The 18,344-nt window shown below is 46.8% G+C and overlaps 1 protein-coding gene across 6 annotated transcripts in view; it reads left to right on the plus strand.

Moving 5' to 3' along the window:
- INPP5B (inositol polyphosphate-5-phosphatase B) overlaps nt 1-18,344 on the plus strand; it is a 40,371-nt gene that overhangs the window by 17,117 nt on the left and 4,910 nt on the right. For 4 of the 6 annotated variants that reach the window (XM_034753932.1, XM_034753931.1, XM_034753933.1 and 1 more), the window contains 10 exons: nt 6,796-6,889; nt 8,321-8,491; nt 9,090-9,191; nt 9,598-9,712; nt 10,458-10,574; nt 11,427-11,614; nt 13,103-13,214; nt 14,301-14,410; nt 16,853-16,988; nt 17,687-17,797. In XM_034753932.1, the coding sequence (XP_034609823.1) occupies nt 6,796-6,889; nt 8,321-8,491; nt 9,090-9,191; nt 9,598-9,712; nt 10,458-10,574; nt 11,427-11,614; nt 13,103-13,214; nt 14,301-14,410; nt 16,853-16,988; nt 17,687-17,797 (1,256 nt within the window). Of the gene's footprint in view, nt 1-5,580; nt 5,601-6,795; nt 6,959-8,320; nt 8,492-9,089; nt 9,192-9,597; nt 9,713-10,457; nt 10,575-11,426; nt 11,615-13,102; nt 13,215-14,300; nt 14,411-16,852; nt 16,989-17,686; nt 17,798-18,344 lie in introns of those variants that run through there. The other 2 variants (XM_034753934.1, XM_034753935.1) reach the window with 2 other exon arrangements.

Consider the following 18,344-nt stretch of genomic DNA (forward strand, 5'->3'; position numbering starts at 1 on the left):
GCCGTTTACAGGGATTCTTAAGGGACCAGCTGCCCTTGCTTGAAGCTTAAAAACCCCAGTATTCCTTTCACAGACTAGAAATCCCTCTAGCCTTGGTCCATCCCTTCTCCCCCAGTCCAGTCCTTGTTCCTCAGGTATTTCCAAGAGTCTCTTTGGGTGGGGAGGCGGTGAAGAACCACAGTGATGTCACTCCCCTGCCTTAGATAGCTTTTGCATATGGCGGGAAACCGTTGTCTCCCAGCTTGGTTCCCATGCCCAGTCAGAGGAAAAACACTGGCATTCCAAGATGGAGTCCAGTACCAGGTGACTTGGGCATATGTCCCTATAGGGTCACAGCAGCCATGACTTGGAAGCTGTTTGTAGCCTCCTCAGGAAGGTTCCCCGGGGGGAGATTAGCTTCTTCTAAGACCTATTGTTCTCCCTAATGCATTCCCCAGGTGTAAAACAAATTTGTAATAGCTGCATAGACAATATTCCTAACTTCAGATACCAAAATGATACAAATAAGATAATCATATTCAGTAAATCATAAACTTTTCAGTGATGGACTCTGTTTGGGCAACTCTGCAAATTGTGTCCTTCCCAGTCTGAGGATGACAGTGACAGTTGGGTAGAGACCCTCCCCTCTAGGGATGTAAGTCCAGGCTGAATCTTGAGTCCCTGTTGGGATGGATTTCAGGGCCTAAACCAGAATACTTGTAGAGCCCAAGGCAACACTTGATTGCTTAATGACTACACTAATGCTTGCGGAGAACGTTCGTAGCGCTACCCCAGAGACAGTGCAGTGTTGCTGCAGGTTGGGCAGGGATGTTTGGAAACAATGAATTAATTTTTATTAGTGTTTCAACTTATTTCAAGACTGAAGTGTATCTTGTTAGTTTAGTGTAATGTGATGCTGCAGCCTCTAGTTTTATCTCGCTCTGCTTTGATTTTATAATGGTTAAAAAGCCTCAGGCAGGTTTGGCAGGCCCAAAAATTTGACTTGCCGTTTTTTGTTTCCTGTATATTTAGTACCATTTGGCGAGAATAATCACACCTGCTTAATGAGGAGAGCTGTGTGGCTTCTTAGCACATTAGTTTTTGGGACCTTTTGGCTCCATCTACTTCCACCCCAGAGGCAAGTGCGGGATTCTTCCTTGGCTCCATGCAGCAGATGTGCCAGTGTTTTCTGTCTAGCTTCAAATGTGATAAAATGTCTTGGGTTGTGTTTAAAAAAATCCCAAGTGGGTGAATGCACCGTAGATCTAGGTTGGTCTGATTTGAGGCAAAACAGATGAGGGAGCTGCCCCCTGGGCAAGCTGCTAATTATCATTCTGGGTTTATTCTTTACAATCCACCTCTACCCAGATAGAACGCGGCCCGATAGAACATGAATTCGGATATAATGCGGTAAAGCAGCGCTCCGGGGGGGTGGGGCTGCGCATTCCGGCGGATCAAAGCAAGTTTGATATAACGCGGTTTCACCTATAACGCAGTAAGATTTTTGTGGCTCCTGAGGACAGCGTTATATCAGGGTAGAGGTGTAGTTTCCTGATGAAATAGGCGAAGGGGACTGGCACAGCATCTGTCTGTTTTGGCATGTGTCCTAACAAGGCCAGTTTCCTCCAGTGGATTGTTCCTCAAGATAGAGGAAAACAGCCTCTTCCCCCCCCCCCCCCCCCAGGCTGTTTTAGTGTGCAGCAGACTCTGCTCCTCAGCAGCGTTGGCATTTGCACAGCTCAGTCAGTATAAATGCACTCTACAGAACGGGAGCTGATCTCCAAGGAGCTCAGCCTTGCTCAGCAGAACAGTGGTGCTGATATGGCTTCCATCCTAATGGATCCCAAAGTATTTTTTGGCATTCCTGCCGTAAGACTCTGGGCATGATTGTGTTTAGAGAGAGTGAGCGATCACCTTGCTCCTCAGTTTATGGGGCATTTCATCAATTTATGGGGGAAAGGTGGCAGCTGTTCAATTCCACGTCGCCTCACAATCTCAGAGGCTGGTACAGAAGTGGCAGTTTTATTCCAGATCTCAGGAATTCCTTTTTTCTGGATTAGAGCCCAGCAATCAAAGGAAGGCTTAGTTTATTTCAGGTAAACAAGGGCAGCAGGATAGAGATTGGAAGTACTTGTTGCTTTATCCTGCTAATCTGAGGCTATGTGTACGATGCTGCCTATGTTGGCAAAATTTATATCACTCAGGAGTGTGAATATTCCACCCCCTGAGTGACATAAATTATGCTGACATAAGCAGTCGTGTGCACAGTACTATGTTGATGGGAGACATAGCTTATTCCTAAGGCTACGATTTGATCACGGAGGTCGTGGATGTCACGAAATCTGTGACTTCTGCAGACCTCAGTGACTTCAGCCTGCAGCAACTGGGAGCTGCAGGCTACCCCTAACTCCCCTGGTGGCTGGGAGTTTCGGGGTGGCAGGGGTCCTCCACAGCTCCCCAGCTGCAGTGGATGTGGGGAGAATCCCCCGGAGCTCCTCAGTCCCCACAGGTGCTGGGGACCCCCGCAGCTCCTCAGCCACCACGGGCAGGGGTCCCTCCCAGCCACGGGCAGCGGCCGCAGCTCCCAGCCACAGCAGGGCAGGGTACTGGACCCCTCCCCCTTTTCGTCATGGACATTTTTAGTAAAAGTCACAGACAGGTCACAGGCAATTAACAAAAATTCACAGAAGCCATGACCTGTCCCTGACTTTTACTAAAAATTTCCATGACAAAATCGTAGCCTTAATTATGCCACTTGCGGGGGTGGTGTGTGGTATTTTTTTGGGGGTTTTTTGGGTTTTTTTTTATGCCAATGGGTGAACACTCTTCCATCGGCATAGAGCGTCTTTGTCACATGCGCTGCAGTGGCGCAGCTGTCCCAGTATAGCACCACCACTGCAGTGCTATCAGTGTAGACATGACCTGAGGCTGGAGTTTTGTGGATGAATGCTTGTGATTGAGACTCCATAGAAGCAGAAATTTCTATTGCTGCAAAAACAGCACCAGCAATTTCTGTGGAGGAATTGGCTTGGGTCAGCTGTGTAAAGCTACTGTTTCTATATGACATGTCTCCTTTCTTCTGGTGCTATTTTTAGTTTCAATTCCAATTTCTTCTTCTTAAACTTGTGGGAATTTCTACACAAGCACATTCAAATACCTGCTCAGGAAACACAATCCGTGTACGAGCTGGGTGAGCCCACAGGGAAAGCTGGAATTGGTTACATCACGTCTGGAGCCAGACACCTCCTTGTTAGTGCAGACATAGACAAGAAAGAAGCACAGATATTTGTCCATCTAAATCCATTGCTGCTTCCAGGAGCAGTGACCCCAGTTTCAACCCTACTTTGGATTTGTGAGCTGTCATGAGCTTTGATCCTCATGCTCTTGGAATCAACCTCCAGTAAATCCTCCTGTGAAGTATTTATTCTCAGAGGGTTCTATGGGCAGAAAGAAGTTTTCCAAGCTGAGGGAACAGCTGCTTCTAGTCTGTGTGTGTTCTGAATCTCTGGGTAAAGTACGTTAAATTCTCTATCTAGTTTGAATTGCTGGCCTGGAGAAAATTTTGTAGAAGTGATAAAATCTTCAGCTTTGCTGCCTAGTCATTGCAGTATAGAAGAGCTCCGCTCTGTGTTTCAGTGAACAGAACAGTTCTGTCCAGCTTCATTTGTTAGATTTGTAATCTCAGAAACAAACCCTCTTCATTATCTGTAGGTTTGTGTACTAGGCGGAGTAAGCTGGAAACTGCCATTTCATAGAATCATAGAAATGTTGGGTTGGAAGGGCCCTCAAGAGGTCATCTAGTCTAGCTCCCTGTATGGAGGCAGGACCAAGTAAACCTAGGCCATTCCTGAGAGGTGTTTGTCTAAACTGTTCTTAGAACCCTCAACCTGCCTTGGAATCCTAATCCAGTACTTAACCATCTTTACAGTTGGAAAGTGTTTCCTGTAACTAACCTAAATCTCCCTTGCTGCAGATTAAGCTGATTACTTGAGGGGAAGGATAGCTCAGTGGTTTGAGCATTGGCCTGCTAAACCCAGGATTATGAGCTCAATCCTGGGGGGGGGGGGGGGGGGCCCACTTAGAGATCTGGGGCAAAATCAGTACACCTCTACCCCGATATAACACGACCCGGTATAACACAACTTCGGATATAACACGGTAAAGCAGCACTCCGGGGGAGTGGGGCTGCACGCTCCAGCGGATCAAAGCAAGTTCGATACAACACAGTGTCACCTATAACGTGGTAAGATTTTTTTGGCTCCTGAGGACAGCGTTATATCGGGGTAGAGGTGTACTTGGTCCTGCTAGTGAAGGCAGGGGGCTGGACTCAATGACCTTTCAGGGTCCCTTCCAGCTCTGAGATAGGTATATCTCCATATATTTACTACTTGTCCTACATTCAGTAGACAGACAACAATTGATCCCCATTCTCTTTATAACCCCGTAACATATTTGAAGACTGTTAACAGGTCCTTCTTCAATCTTCTTTACTCAAGACTAAACATACCCAGTTTTTTAATCCATTCCTCAGAGGTCAGGTTTTTTAACCATTTCTCATTTTCATAGCTCTTCTCTGGACTCTCTCCAGTTTGTCCACATCTATCATAAAGTGTCGTACCCAAAACTGAACACAATTGAGGACTCCAGCTGAGGCCTCGTCGTTGCTGAGTAGAGTGGAACAATGACCTCCTGTGTTTCACAGATGACCACTCTTGTTAATACACCTCAGTATGATATTAGTCTTTTTTTCGCAACTGCCTAATAATGTTGGTTTATAATCACTTTATCATCTCCTGTAAAGCCACAGATCCTTTTCAGCAATACTACTGCCTAGCCAGTTATTCCCCATTTTATAGTTATGCATTCGATTTTTCCCACCTAAGTGTAGTATTTTGCACTTGTCTTTACTGAGTTTCATCTTGTTGATTTCAGACCAATTATCCCATTTGTCAAGGACAGTTTGAATTCTAATAGTATCCTACAGAGTGCTTGCAACTGCTCCCAGCTACGCGTCATCCACAATTTTTAAGGATACTTTCCATTCTCTTTTCCAAGTCATTAATAAAAATATTGAATGGTATGAGACACAGGGCAGACCCTTGGGGTACCCCACTAAAGTCCCTCCAAGTCTGACAGCGAAACATTGATAACTACTCTTTGAGTATGGGTTTTTCAACCTGTTGTGCACCCACCTTGTAATAACTTCCCTAGTTTGCTTATGAGAATGTCATGTGGGCCTGTGTCAAAATATCAAGATATTTGTATATCTGCTGTAAAAAAACAAACAAACAAAAACTCAGCCCCACAATTAAATAGTTATTTTAGCACCTGTAAGTATGGAACATGGTCACTGGAGAAGGAATGCAAAATGATCTACTGCAAAACAATGATTTGTTTAATGTATGAGTTAAATTTGCATAGTGGCTGGTACTTTATTGTGAAGTGCACCTTGTATCAAGGCTGAGATCTGGCACTTATCATGTTGCTTATGCTGAGGCGGGGCTGGCTTTCCACCAAGGACTCTGTACTAGGCTGGGTCAGGGTGGGGACAGACTAAGTGACTAGTGAGTTGTGCTCTGTTATGGATATTTCAGCAGACACATGGAAGCCCTTGAAGTGAGGTGTGTGTTTCTCTTTCCTTTCTCTCTATTTCTTTCCTGGCTTTGGACTTGACAAAGGTTCATTACACGTGTATGTTTTGAAGGGGGGATTGGGCAATGTTGGGAGTGCAGAGGCCTTATACTGGGACCTAGAGATAATGGGTAGCCCTGTGACAGAGCAAGCTAGTGGCGAGGCACTTGCTGAGGAGGAAACAAATTGGTACCGATGAGAGCAAAGGTGCATCAGTTATCAGCTCCTCAAGGTTCCTTTTCTGCAACATCTGATTATTATAAACTGGCCAGTCATGTGGCCTGATTGCCTTGTAGGAGTTTTAAACAAGGAGCTTGAGCAGTTTTTCTCTGTACTGCAGTGGTCCCCAAACTTTTTACTTCGTGTCCTCCTCCTTACCCCCGTCTGCGCGCCCTCCCCCCGGGCCGGGAGTGGGACCCTGGCTCTGGTAGGTGGGGACACAGACAGGAGTAAGGGGGCTGAGGCTGGGGCCACAGCTAGGGGCAGGGCTGGGAGCTGAGTCTAGGCAAACAGCTGGGGCCCTGGGCACAGGGCTGGGAACTGGAGCCTCAAGGTGGGGCCAGCAGCCTGGGCTGGGAGTGGAGCCCCAGGGCTGGCAGCCGAGGCCCCAGGCATGGGGCCAGGAGCAGAACTGGGTGATGCTCCCTCCCTGTCTGCTGTGGGGGCTGGCCTGTGCCCCAGCTCTGCTCCCTCTACATGTGCAATAGGAAAAGCAGTTTTTAGTACTCTGGGTAGGATTCTCTTTTTTTTTTTCTTTTTCTTAATGTCACTGTTCTGAGTTTTTCAAGCAGATGAATGTTACTTTTCCCATTGGTTCCTTCCCAATTATTATATTACAAAATCCATATAGTAGTCTGTAACTCCCATCTGTATCAAATGGTGGTTGTTGTTTTTTAACTGGTACAGTAATTTGTGTACATATTCTTAAAATCCTCCAACAAAATTTTCCTGTATTTTTTTTCTTTACTTAGGAGCACTGAACTGTGCTTGTGGGATTATAGCCAGTATTTGGAAAGACCCTTTTAACCTTCTTATCCCATGAGGAATTCAACACACTTAAAATAAGAGCCTGTTTTTTTCTGGGAAAAATACTTGGCGTATAGATTTTCCTTGTATTTGTCTCAGCGTGTAAGTATTGTATGTCATGTTCCCTTGTTCTGTGTAAAGCTTTTGTTTTTCTTTTAGGAGTTGTGGGGTCTGAAGACATCAACGAGAATGAAAAAAATCTTGTAGTTAATCATAGCTGGAGCCATAACAGCGATGATAAAGCTACCCCTAGGTACAGTTTATCTTAAATCCTCCTTCTCAAAGGAGACTGCGAGATCTGTTGTGCACGGCACCTATGCTTGTAAGTTCTAATGAAGAATGGAATGGTGGCATTGGATATTTGGGTATTTAGCTACTATCACCCTCCACAGAGCATCATTGCACACTGGTGGCAAATGACACATCGTGCCAGACAGGATGGGGGATGTCTGCAGTTATTTATAGATTGTCCAGAATAGTTCTGAGCGGTGCAAATTGCTGATAATTCATGTGTCCATGGAGGAGGAAGACATAGTAAAACTTTCTGCCTTAACTTCCTGGTTTTCATGTGGCTGAGCTAAGAAACTATTGTGGATAAAGGCGGCCATGTGATACACACCAGTGCCACCTGTTGGCCAGCCTGTATTTGCAAAGCAAGAGATCGAATAGTACGCAGTGTTGTTGTAGCTGTGTCATCCCAGATATTAGAGAGACCAGGGTAGGGTAGCCAGGTGTCTGGTTTTCGATCGGAACACCTGGTTGAAAAGGGACACTGGTGGCTCCAGTCAGCACTGCCGACCGGGCCGTTAAAAGTATGGTCGGCAGTGCTGTGGAGCTAAGGTAGGCTAGTCCCTACCTGTCCTGGCTGGCACCACACTGTGCCCCGGAAGCAGCCAGCAGGTCCGATTCCTAGGTGGGGCATGGGACTCTGTGCGCTGCCCCACCCCGAACACCACCTACGCACTCCAATTGGCCAGGAACCGCGGCCAATGGGAGCTGTGGGGGTCGTGCCTGCGGGAAAGAGCAGCACGCAGAGCTGCCTGCTGTGCCTCTGCCTAGAGCCGGACCTGCTGCCCGTTTCCAGGGTGCAGGGCAGGGGGCGTGGCCTCGAGGAAGGGGCGGGGCAGGGGCGGGGCCTCAGGGAAGGGGAGGGGCAGGGGCATGGTCACGGGGAAGGGGCGGGGCTAGGGTGTTCAGTTTTGTGGGATTAGAAAGTTGGCAACCCTACACAAGGGGGATGAGGTAATAGAGGTTGGTTCAATAAAATGTATGACCTCACCCATCTTGTTTTTTTAATAGGGAATAATAGTAATTTTAGTCTATAGGGCATTCCCACTTCTCTGACCCCCCCAGATTGCTGCTTTATAACAAAAATATAACAACCCATCCACTAAAACATTATTAAATACATACTATGAAAACCACACAGTACTAAATAAACTCCCCCCTTCCCCAGCCCCACACAGGGAGAGTCCTGGGCAGGGACTGGCCTTGACGGGATGTACAGCTTTCCATTCTCTTGTTAAGGTGGGGAGGGCTGGGTGGAGGGAGGGGGGATTGTTTTTTCAAATCTAAATTGTGTTTTGATGAGCTTGCTCTCTGACACACACACTCACACTCACTCACACTCACTCACTCACTCACTCTATAAATATCTTGTTTTGCTTTCTGTTTCTGCTTTCAGACAGAGTAAATCCAACATGGATGTAACCAGTGAACTGGTGCGATCCTCTACTGGGATGGTTTCAGACAAGGCTTGTATCTTATCAGAGCAGAAGTTTGGGCTAAGAGATACTATAGTTAAATCTCAACTGGTACTGAAAGAGGATTCCTATACCTATCTCCAGAATTTCAGGTAACAACTGTCCCTGGGAGTACAATTTTAGGCATAATTGCAAAATAAGTAAATCTCATACATTTGTAATTTCACCTGAAATCCACAGCAATGGGAAATTTTGGGGGAAAATAGACTTTAGCCCCTGCCATCTGGAACAGTCTTTCTGCATCTCTCCTCCATTTACACAGTTGCAGAGGAGCATGCTGTCACATGAACAGCCCCTGCTTAAGCAAACAGCCTTTTTTGTACATCTTATTCATTCTTTGTCTCTTTTCAGAACTCACCTGAACATGCTGCATGTCCCTTTGCCTCGGACTCTTGTCTCTCCCTGGCTTCTGTTCATTATTTATCTCTGTAATGGTTTCTGATTTTGGGGAGACCGTTTGTATGAAAGATGACGTTTAGTATTGAAAACTTTATTTTGGTTCAAATCTTTTTAAACAAGCCCTTCCTGAATAAAAGAACAAGTGAGAAAATTGTCCCAAACTATTCCTACACAACCCTGCTTGTAGTTCTTTTGTAAAGTAAATACGCACTATAAAATGCTGCAGGAAAATTGCTATCACAGGCTTGGATTGCAGCTCTAGGATTTTGTTGAACCTAAGTCTCTTTGCAGGTTTTTTATTGGAACATACAATGTGAATGGCCAGTCACCCAAAGAGAGCCTCCTGCCTTGGCTGAGCCATGATGTTGAGCCTCCGGATGTTTACTGTGTTGGGTGCGTATTTCTTTCCTGCTAGCCCCCTTCCAGAAACATCTCTGGGTAGCTTGCTGATGAATATGTCTGTGTAGCTATCCAGCCAAAGCTTTGCAAACAAGGGTTTAAAAGCGAAGCCGTTTGCATTATCTAGAGTGGCTCTTATTCCAGAAGTGTTTGTTCTCCCTGGCGGCATAGTGTATTTCAGTTGCTTTTATGCCACACTGCGGCTAAGTCACTTTAATACTAATGGTAATTTACTTTTGCACTTAATGCACTGCTAAAATCAACATATCTGGATTAGAATTCCAGTTCCAAAATCCCATTTAGTGCACAAGGTATAAATTATCTCTTCCCTGGCAGAAAAGGCTGGGAGAGTAAAAGCAAGTGAAGTGAGTGCATCCATGTGTTCCTCCCTCTGATACAGCTTCCAGGAGCTCGATCTGAGTAAAGAAGCCTTCTTTTTCAATGACACACCGAAGGAGGAAGAATGGTTCAAAGCTGTAACTGATAGTCTTCACCCAGGCGCCAAATATGCAAAGGTACATGTGGCTTGGGGGTGAAGTTAGTTTTGAAACTTAAACCGGTTTCCAGTCAGGCATCTTCTCGTGTGTGCTTTCCCCTGGTTTGTTTCCAGTGTGTCTGTCTCCTGTAGGTTTTTGCCAGGCCAGCAATGCTCAGCGTGGATGGTATATAGCACTTGTATGCAAGGCTCCCAGACATGGCCTCACCCTCCTGAGAACATTCCCATAAGCATTAGTAGTGAGAGCTAAGGACATTTGTGCCTCACGCTGTGAGTTAGAGAGGGGCATAATGGAGCAACCAGGCAAGTTGAGCTCCCTGGTCTGCTGAGATGAACGGATACAAAGTATCTTGGCACTTGCCGACCTCTGCTCAGCAGCCGCACCAAGCAGTGAATTGTGCTGTAGTAGGACTATTGCTTTAATTTTGTTTGAGGTTTGGTACCTCAGCCTTAAAATCCTTGCTTTGGCTTTTTCTTCTCACCTCCGATCCAGGCATGTACCTTCTCGGGGCTGCCTCTCCCCCAAGCAGTGATTGGGGTATTGAGCCGCTTGCCCTGAGCAGGGCCAGTTACTCCTGTCCTGTGTTGTGTTGCTGGAGCACCTCTGTGTGTGCCATGTGTCAGGTGCGTGGCTCCCTGGAAGAACAGTGTTGGAGCATTAATATTTTTGGTTGTTTATACTTTGAGTTCACAACAGGGTGGGGTAAGGTTTTCCCCTGAGAAACAGTCCTGGCTATCGCAATGCCTTTGGCTTTCTCTTTCAGGTGAAGCTTGTACGACTTGTTGGGATGATGCTGCTGTTATACGTGAAGGCAGACCATGCTCTGAACATCTCCGAGGTGGAAGCCGAGACAGTGGGAACTGGAATCATGGGGATAATGGTAGGAATACAGTGCGTGCATGGGCAGGTGGTGGGAGGTTGTCTTTGGGAGGGCCCTGAGTAGCCTGTTCCCCTAGCCCTGAGTCACCATGACTGTTCCTGCAGCTAAAGGAGGCCCGGATGCATCTGTCTCTCAGGGAGACACAGGGTGCTCCCAGGGCATGCAGGAGTGACGCAGAATCTCGCCTTTGGTACCTGCCTGATTGCATGTAGTGCTGGGCTGACTCTCAAGAGAGTTTGACATCGGCATGGAAACCAGGCTGGGTTGTATGCATCTGCTCAGAAGAACAGAGTTCAGTTCTCCTCGGGTAGATTTCATGAGCTTTTTGAAGATAATGTGGACCACTTCTTTGCCTTTGGAACCTACCTTCCAGTAATCCCCCAGATGCTGCATGGTGATGGCAGTTCTGAGCATGGCCCAAAGCTGCCTTGTCATCTTACAAAATATTCTTTATGGTTTGTGTTGAAAGAACCAGTTTACTTGACAGTTTTAATTACTTGCCAAAGCAGTCAACCAGCTTACTCTTAATGGTATAATCTGTTGTCATATGAGCCGTGTTCTGAATTGCAAATCGAATTCCGTGCCCCCTCCTGCTCTGCGTTGCTGCTGTTTGCATGATGTACTATGCTAATACTTGCTGTCCCTCCCACGGTGATGGAAGGGCATGGGCTGGCTCACTCTCTCAGGTTTGTGTATATTCTGCTTAGGATTTTGAACCTTTCTCTTTCCCCGGGAGCCAGACTGACTGTGCCAAAATCTTTTGACTTGTCTAAACTGGGGTAACAGTAGTGGACATTAGTTCACCTACGGTCCCAGGAAAACTCACAACCAGTCTCTCTTCCTGCCTACTAGGGTAACAAAGGTGGAGTTGCTATACGGTTCAAGTTCCACAACACCAGCGTGTGCATTGTGAACTCTCACCTCGCAGCTCATACAGAGGAGTACGAGCGGAGGAACCAGGACTTCAAAGACATCTGCTCTCGGATGCAGTTCTGCCAGTCAGATCCAAACTTGCCACCCCTTACTATAAGCAAACATGAGTATGTTTCCAAGGTCTACATCCATCGGATCACTACAGTTCACTGCTTGGCCTCTGGCTTTGATGGGACAAGTGATGGGCTGTGTCAGGGTGGCTGGCTACACTTTTCTGTGTAAGCAATTTCCTGGCAGGAGCTTGAGAGGTGTCTGAGCACAGGCCACGGAGCCAGGAACTTGTCAGTTCTAGTCCTAGCTTTGAAAACGGCTCCCTGTCACTGTCTCGCTTTCCCCATTTGTAAAGTGGAGCGAACACATACTTCCCTCCCCAGGGGGCTGTGAGGCTTATTTTTTTATAGCGTGTTGGAAGATTAAAAGTACTATCAAAGTACTAAGGACTGCTATTGTCTGCTGCTGTCTCCTTTAGATCGATCCCAAAAGTTTTAACTAAATATCTTGCCTAGTGCATTGTCTGTCTTGCAATAAATAATTAGCATTCATGTAGGGCTTTCCCTCCATAGATGTCATAGCACTTTATGAGGGTAGGTCGGAATCATTACCCTCGTTTTACGAATGGGAGAAACTGAGGCACAGGACAACAGTGACTTGTTCAAGGTCACGCAATGAGTCAGTGGAAGAGCTGGGAATAGTATTTGGGCCACCTGGCTCCCAGTCCTTCACAGTATCAAATGCACACGTGCCTCTTTTCTAAATACAGATCAACTAAATTGCATTGGAAGGTTAAAGGGGATTAAAATTCCGATTTCTCGGCCTCCTGGCTCAACAGGAGCCGGAAGGTGGGAGTTGGGTGGTGGGACTGGCTGGGCAGGAAGCCTGCAGGTACAGTTGCTGTGTCCCTGCTATAGTGCCTTGGCAGACCTAGCCCCCGACTTCTTTCCTTTATGCTAGTGAACCCTGGGAAGCTTGTCCCTGATGAAATGCCCCATTCCAGGGAGTGAGGATGAAGCTAACGGGCCGGATTGGCTCTTGGAAGCTCCAGACACATTAATTTACTGTGCACTGTGCCTTGCCAAATTGCCCAGTAATACGGAGGCATGTTTTCTTCAGGAGCTCAGTTTCCTTTATGTGCTTGTATCATGGCAGTGTTAGTAATTAAGCATGCCTGCAGTCTGCAGACAGAGCTAGACGCGAAGGTAGCCCTGCTAGCCTGGAGATGCTACAGAACTGTGCTTGGGATTAACTGGTTCCTAAACATCTCAGTGCAGAGAGCTCTGTGCCATTGATGTATTGCTGCACATACTAATGATATGGTGCAGTTGAATTTCTGCAGAGGTGCCTGGGGCAGCAGTCTGTGGCTTGCTCAACCCTCCCTTGCTCAGGAAGGTGTGGTTTCATCAGGCTTCCCCTTCACATGTGGCTGAGGCTGCCTGGTTCTGAGCACTGTCAGCGGGATGAGATACAGGATGCTGCGTGGGGGCATGGCAGGCGGGGCACACCTGTGAGAGACAGAGAAGCCCTTCTGGCTGCTTGTAGAGACTACAGTAGCTGATTCTGTCAAACAGGGATTTCACCCTTGTGTGCTGTCCTTACAGTGTCATCCTGTGGCTCGGGGACCTCAACTACAGGATAGAGCCACTGGGGTTGGAAAAGGTGAAGATGCACATTGAAAAGGAGGCGTTTCAGGATCTTTATCAATATGACCAGGTACAGACGTGTCTTCCCAGAGGAGAGGTGGGCCCCACATCCTATGCTCCTAGGAAAATGACTCCTCTTTAGTGGGAGGCTTAGGAAACTCTCATTTGCTCTGAAAATCACCTGCACACTGGCCCTGACAGCATAGCTAACCCTGGCTTTTGGGGTTCGCATCATCAACATGCATTAGAAGCTGCTTTTGGGTTGGTTTGTTTGATGTCCAGGGAATGATCTGAAATGGCTGCTGTCCCTGAACATAAGAGTTTGAGCCAGGAGCAGCGGTCCCTCCCGTGGCTCAGTTGGCCTCAGCAAGCACTTCGTACACCAGGTCACAATCCATCCACCTCCTTAATAGCTGGTTGTGGGGCAGGGCACCACAACCTGGCAGGAGGAAGTCAGCCCTCTGAGGTATTGGATATAAGGGCTGCTCAGAGAGTTAGGTAGAATTGCCTAGAGGAGTGTGAAAGCTACGCAACTAATCAACTACACTTCCCTTGATTTGCTTGTCCAGTGTGGTTCTCATGAAGGTTAATGTGGGTGCCCAGCTCCTCCTCCTAGGAAGGGTGGGCGTAGGTGTGACTGTGCCCATGAATACCTGGGTTCCGTCTCCCACCTAGAAAAAATATAAGTAGTGAAATGCTAATCTCCTAGTACTACTGTGAGGCCTACGAGACCTGAATCAACAAGATGTTTGTGTGTGTATATGCATTTTCACAGTGGGCTTGATACAGGAATCCGTGGGTGAAAATTCTCTCTGGCCTGTGTTACGCAGGAGGTCAAACTAGATGGTCGTAATAGTCCCTCCTGGCCAGGAAATGTAGGACTCTGCATAAAATACTATTATCACACTTCAAAAGTTCTAACATTAGAAAAATCTGTCATTTCCATTCCTGTGTCTATGGAGATTTCCTTTGGAAATGGCAGCACAAATGTTAGATCGTGTTTTGCGCAGATGGGGGACGTGTGTATCTGTGCACATACATGCACACACGTTTATCACTTTCCCAGAATATGGTGCCCTTTTCCCCACTCGGGACTCCAGAAGGACTTGTTTAAACAATGTAAGTTTTCATCTATTTGGCTTATTTCCCCTACTAGTTGAAGAAGCAGATGGACGCGAAGGCTGCCTTTGATGGCTTTACAGAGGGAAAGATTACCTTCCAGCCAACCTACAAATATGACACTGGCTGTGATGACTGGGACACTAGGTATGCCATGTGTACAACCTCAGCCATCATGTCATTCGTGTCCCTTAGCTCCTGTATGTATTGTTTAAGGCAGTAAAAACAAGTCTACAAGAGCCTTTAGATCTAACAGACCTAAGGAAGTTAAAGGATTTCTGATTTTTTTCAAATGCTTGTACAGATTTATATTCCACTTTTGGTGTATGCGTGTCCAGCACACTTGGGCTGGAGACTTTTGGTCAGCGATACCCATTACTATTGGTGCTTACAGCTGAGGGTATAAAGATTAGGGGCCTCCCCGTCATCTCGCAGTTCCTTTTGTCTGCCTATAGCTACCAGTTGGAGCTTGCGGTCATGCCTCACAGCTTACTGTTATCAGCATAGCGTCTTGCTCTCTCTTTCTTTTGCCAATTAAGACAGCTTTCTTAGCCTCAATAACATCTGCTAGGAGAGGAGAGGAGCTGCAGGCTCTGATGTATGGACCTCCATGTATGGTTTTCTATAAAGATAAAGTTTCATGAAGGCCTCATCTGAAATTGCTATTAGAAGTGGTGTCGGATTTTCATTTAAATCAAATAATAAATCTATTGATATTCTTTCTAAAACTGCCCGCTCATGAGGAGGAGACGAGGTTACATGTATTGGACATTTGCAGAGCACTCTCGGTTTATATTGACAACAAAGCTGTGTAGCTCCTGTCTGAGTCTTTGTGGCTCACACTGAACAGATGTGAGGACTAGCTCTTTCAGCACAAAGATCTTCTCATGCATCAGGACTTGTTATGACTTAGCAAATGTGACATCTCCAGCAAGAATTACTGCACATTCTACCAGGGCTTCGGCTACCTCAGAGGCCTTCCTGAGAAAGGTTCCAATCATGGATGCTTGCAGAGCCGCTGCATGGTCCTCTGTACATGCGTTTGCTCACAGTTATGCCATCATCAAAGCATCCAGAGCTGATGCAAACTTTGGAAAGGGAGTCTATGGCTGTTTCAGTTGACTGAGTCTCCACTGCCAAAGGGGCATTGCTTAGGTATTACCTAAAATGGCATATTCATGGGTATAAGCACGTGAAGAAGGAACAATGACTTACCTGTACAGTCGCTGTGGTTTTTCGAGGTATGCTCTACAAATATATATTCCATGACCCTGCCTTTGATCCCTGCTACTTCAGATAACAGCAAGATTCCGGTGCAAAGGAACGGGTGGGCCGCCCCACCCTACCCTTCATGCATTCTTTTGAAGATTCAAGGATACGCAAGGTATGTGCATCATCCCAATGGGTACTGCTGACCAAAAGTCTCTGGCTGGAGTGCTCTGGGCATGCGAACACCGTGAAGTGGAATGTGCGTGTACAATCTTGAAGAACCAGTTACTGTACAGGAGAGTAACTGTTTCTTTGAGTCCAATGCCAAGGTAAATCCTTGGACACATTTTGGAAAACTGGGAATCCCATCACTAGGTCTGTGGACACTTGTGCTGCCCCCTCTGCTCTGACTCTGATGTTTGCTGGATTTTTCCTACCGCCACCAGGAATAAACACTTTGATCTCCTTAGTTTTGAAGCTTCTTCCAATGTATCACTTTCTTCCTTTCAAACAGAATTTTTGGAGATCTTTTATTTGCTGATGCCCAGTAGACTCCTGCCTGGCTTGGTTTGACTTGTCACAAAGAGTGCTTTCTTACTGCAGATACCTACGTGCATCCCCCAAAAGACTGCTGGATGCATATGTTCTTCATGTATTGCTCAGCCATTCTGTGCCATGCCGTTCTGGCTGGATTGTAGATTCTGGCTGCAAGAGTCAGAATGTTTGATTCTGCTCAACGGTGTTAAAGGAGAAATTTTAAGAGGAAATCTTAATTTTAAAACTGGGAGCTTTCTTGCTTTTTCCAAAGTCCCTCCAGTCTGAAGCAATTCAGGATAGTCTCTAAATGCTGCTTCTCTTATAGTGTCGAGGGGGAAAAAACTTGCTCCCCTTAGCAAAAACAAAGGTGACTGATGGTACAGAAATACATAGACAGACACACCCACCCTCTTCAGCTTTGCACTGAGATTGTGTTGGAAACAAGCTGCAGGTCCTGGTAGAGCACTAGCTAAATCTCTGCCAGTGGAGAGATGCCTGTTCCTGGCAAAGTTCTGCTCTGCCTTGCATTGTTACTCCCCCTGGACCAGTGGTCCCCAACTTTTTTTGTCTGGCACGCCAGATGACGAGCCACAGAGGACCGTGACAAGCAGCATCATTCAGAGGCGTCGCCGCAGAAATGCCCCCAAAAATCGGCAGCATTTCGGCAGCAACGCCTATTGACGTTGCTGCTTGTCGGCGGCATGTCAGCGGATGCTTGTCTGGCCAGTACGCGGGCGCACTTAGATGCCCCGGTGGGCGCCATGGCGCCTGCGGGCACTGTGTTGGGGACCCCTGCCCTAGCCTGTCTTCTGGGAAAGCTTTAATTGTGGCTTCCTGTTTTAGTGAGAAGTGTCGTGCCCCAGCATGGTGTGATCGGATCCTCTGGAAAGGGAAGAATATTTCTCAGCTGAGCTATCGCAGCCACATGGCTTTGAAAACCAGTGACCATAAGCCAGTGAGCTCCATTTTTGACATTGGGGTAGGTGCACCATTATTCATAGTAGTAACAATGCTAACCCTCTCCCTAAGGCAGTCACAGCGCCGGCCATACTGATTCTTTCTCTTCCCTTATAAGCTATTGCTCTGTGTTTGTGCTTCCTGTAGCTTGGCCCTGATAACAATGCCCTGAGATGGGACCATTGTTCTCAGTAAAACATAGGTGCGACTATGAGCCTGTTGCTCCTGGCAAGATGCAGGTGAGCTCATCCATGAGCAGAAATAGGTGGTAGTTCATGAATATCCCCTTATGCTTTGTTTCCTCCTTTTTATCTATTTCCCTGGAAACTTGCAGCGTTTACATCAGCAGATAGGAGTGTAATTCGCTACCAGACTTTAACAAGCCGATCCCAGTGCAGGCTGGGTGATTTTATCTGCTAGATAGAGCAGCCTGCCCAGCAGTGGGCAAATGTTGGGTCAGAGACACTGGCCCATTTTGTTCACGTTAGACCACGAAGGCGCGCTTTCCTGTATTGTATGCATTCTTTGGTAAAGGCTGGAAACTGGTTCCATTTTAACTTGCTTTTGGTAATAAATCTGCAGTAATTTTCCATGTGTTTTATCTGCGCTTCTATATTCCAGCCTTCTTTAAAATCAGGTTGCTCCATATGTTTCAGACTGTTACAATTCTCCTGCAGAGACGCAGTAAATGCCCATTGGTGAGGTGTCTCCCCCTTTCAGGTGAAGGTTGTGAATGAGGAGCTCTACCGAAAAGCCTTTGAGGAAATAGTGCGCTCACTGGATAAAATGGAGAATGCCAGCATCCCGTCGGTGATCCTTTCCCAGAGGGAGGTAGGACATGTTCCCATACTTCCCCTCCCAGGGCCATCAGCTCCAGGGAGAAATGAATCCTAGAACCAAGAGGTAGTCCAGTGTAATTGTTAGCACCGGGGGCTGCGAGCCAGGACTTGTAGGGTCTGTTTCTGGGAAGTTTAATAAATAGAGGAATAAGCATGGAACTGGCGATCAGGAGTTCCGTAGTTCTAATCCTGGGTTTGCCGCAGAGTCATGGTGAGGCCCAAAGCAAGTCACTATCCTGTTCAGCCTCCCTTTGCCCCTCCATGAATGAGAGTCCTGACTCAGGCCTGCTAAAAGGCTCTGGGATCCAGGATGTAAAGCAGTTGGTACCAGTGACTGCAAAGTAGAATGCTCACTATTTTGTTTAGTGAATTATAAAATTCTGCTGCTTGCACAAATATTCCATAGCTGCTGGGAACAGGTACTTTCCATTCAAAAACCCAAACAGTCACCGCCACCCTGCACTATCCAACTGGGGCACAGAGGGAATAACTGTATCCCTCACTTTAACTTGTTCTTAAAAACATAAAACCTAATAAAC

This window comes from Trachemys scripta, chromosome 20 (genome assembly GCF_013100865.1).
Source record: "Trachemys scripta elegans isolate TJP31775 chromosome 20, CAS_Tse_1.0, whole genome shotgun sequence".
Taxonomy (NCBI): Eukaryota; Metazoa; Chordata; order Testudines; family Emydidae; genus Trachemys; species Trachemys scripta.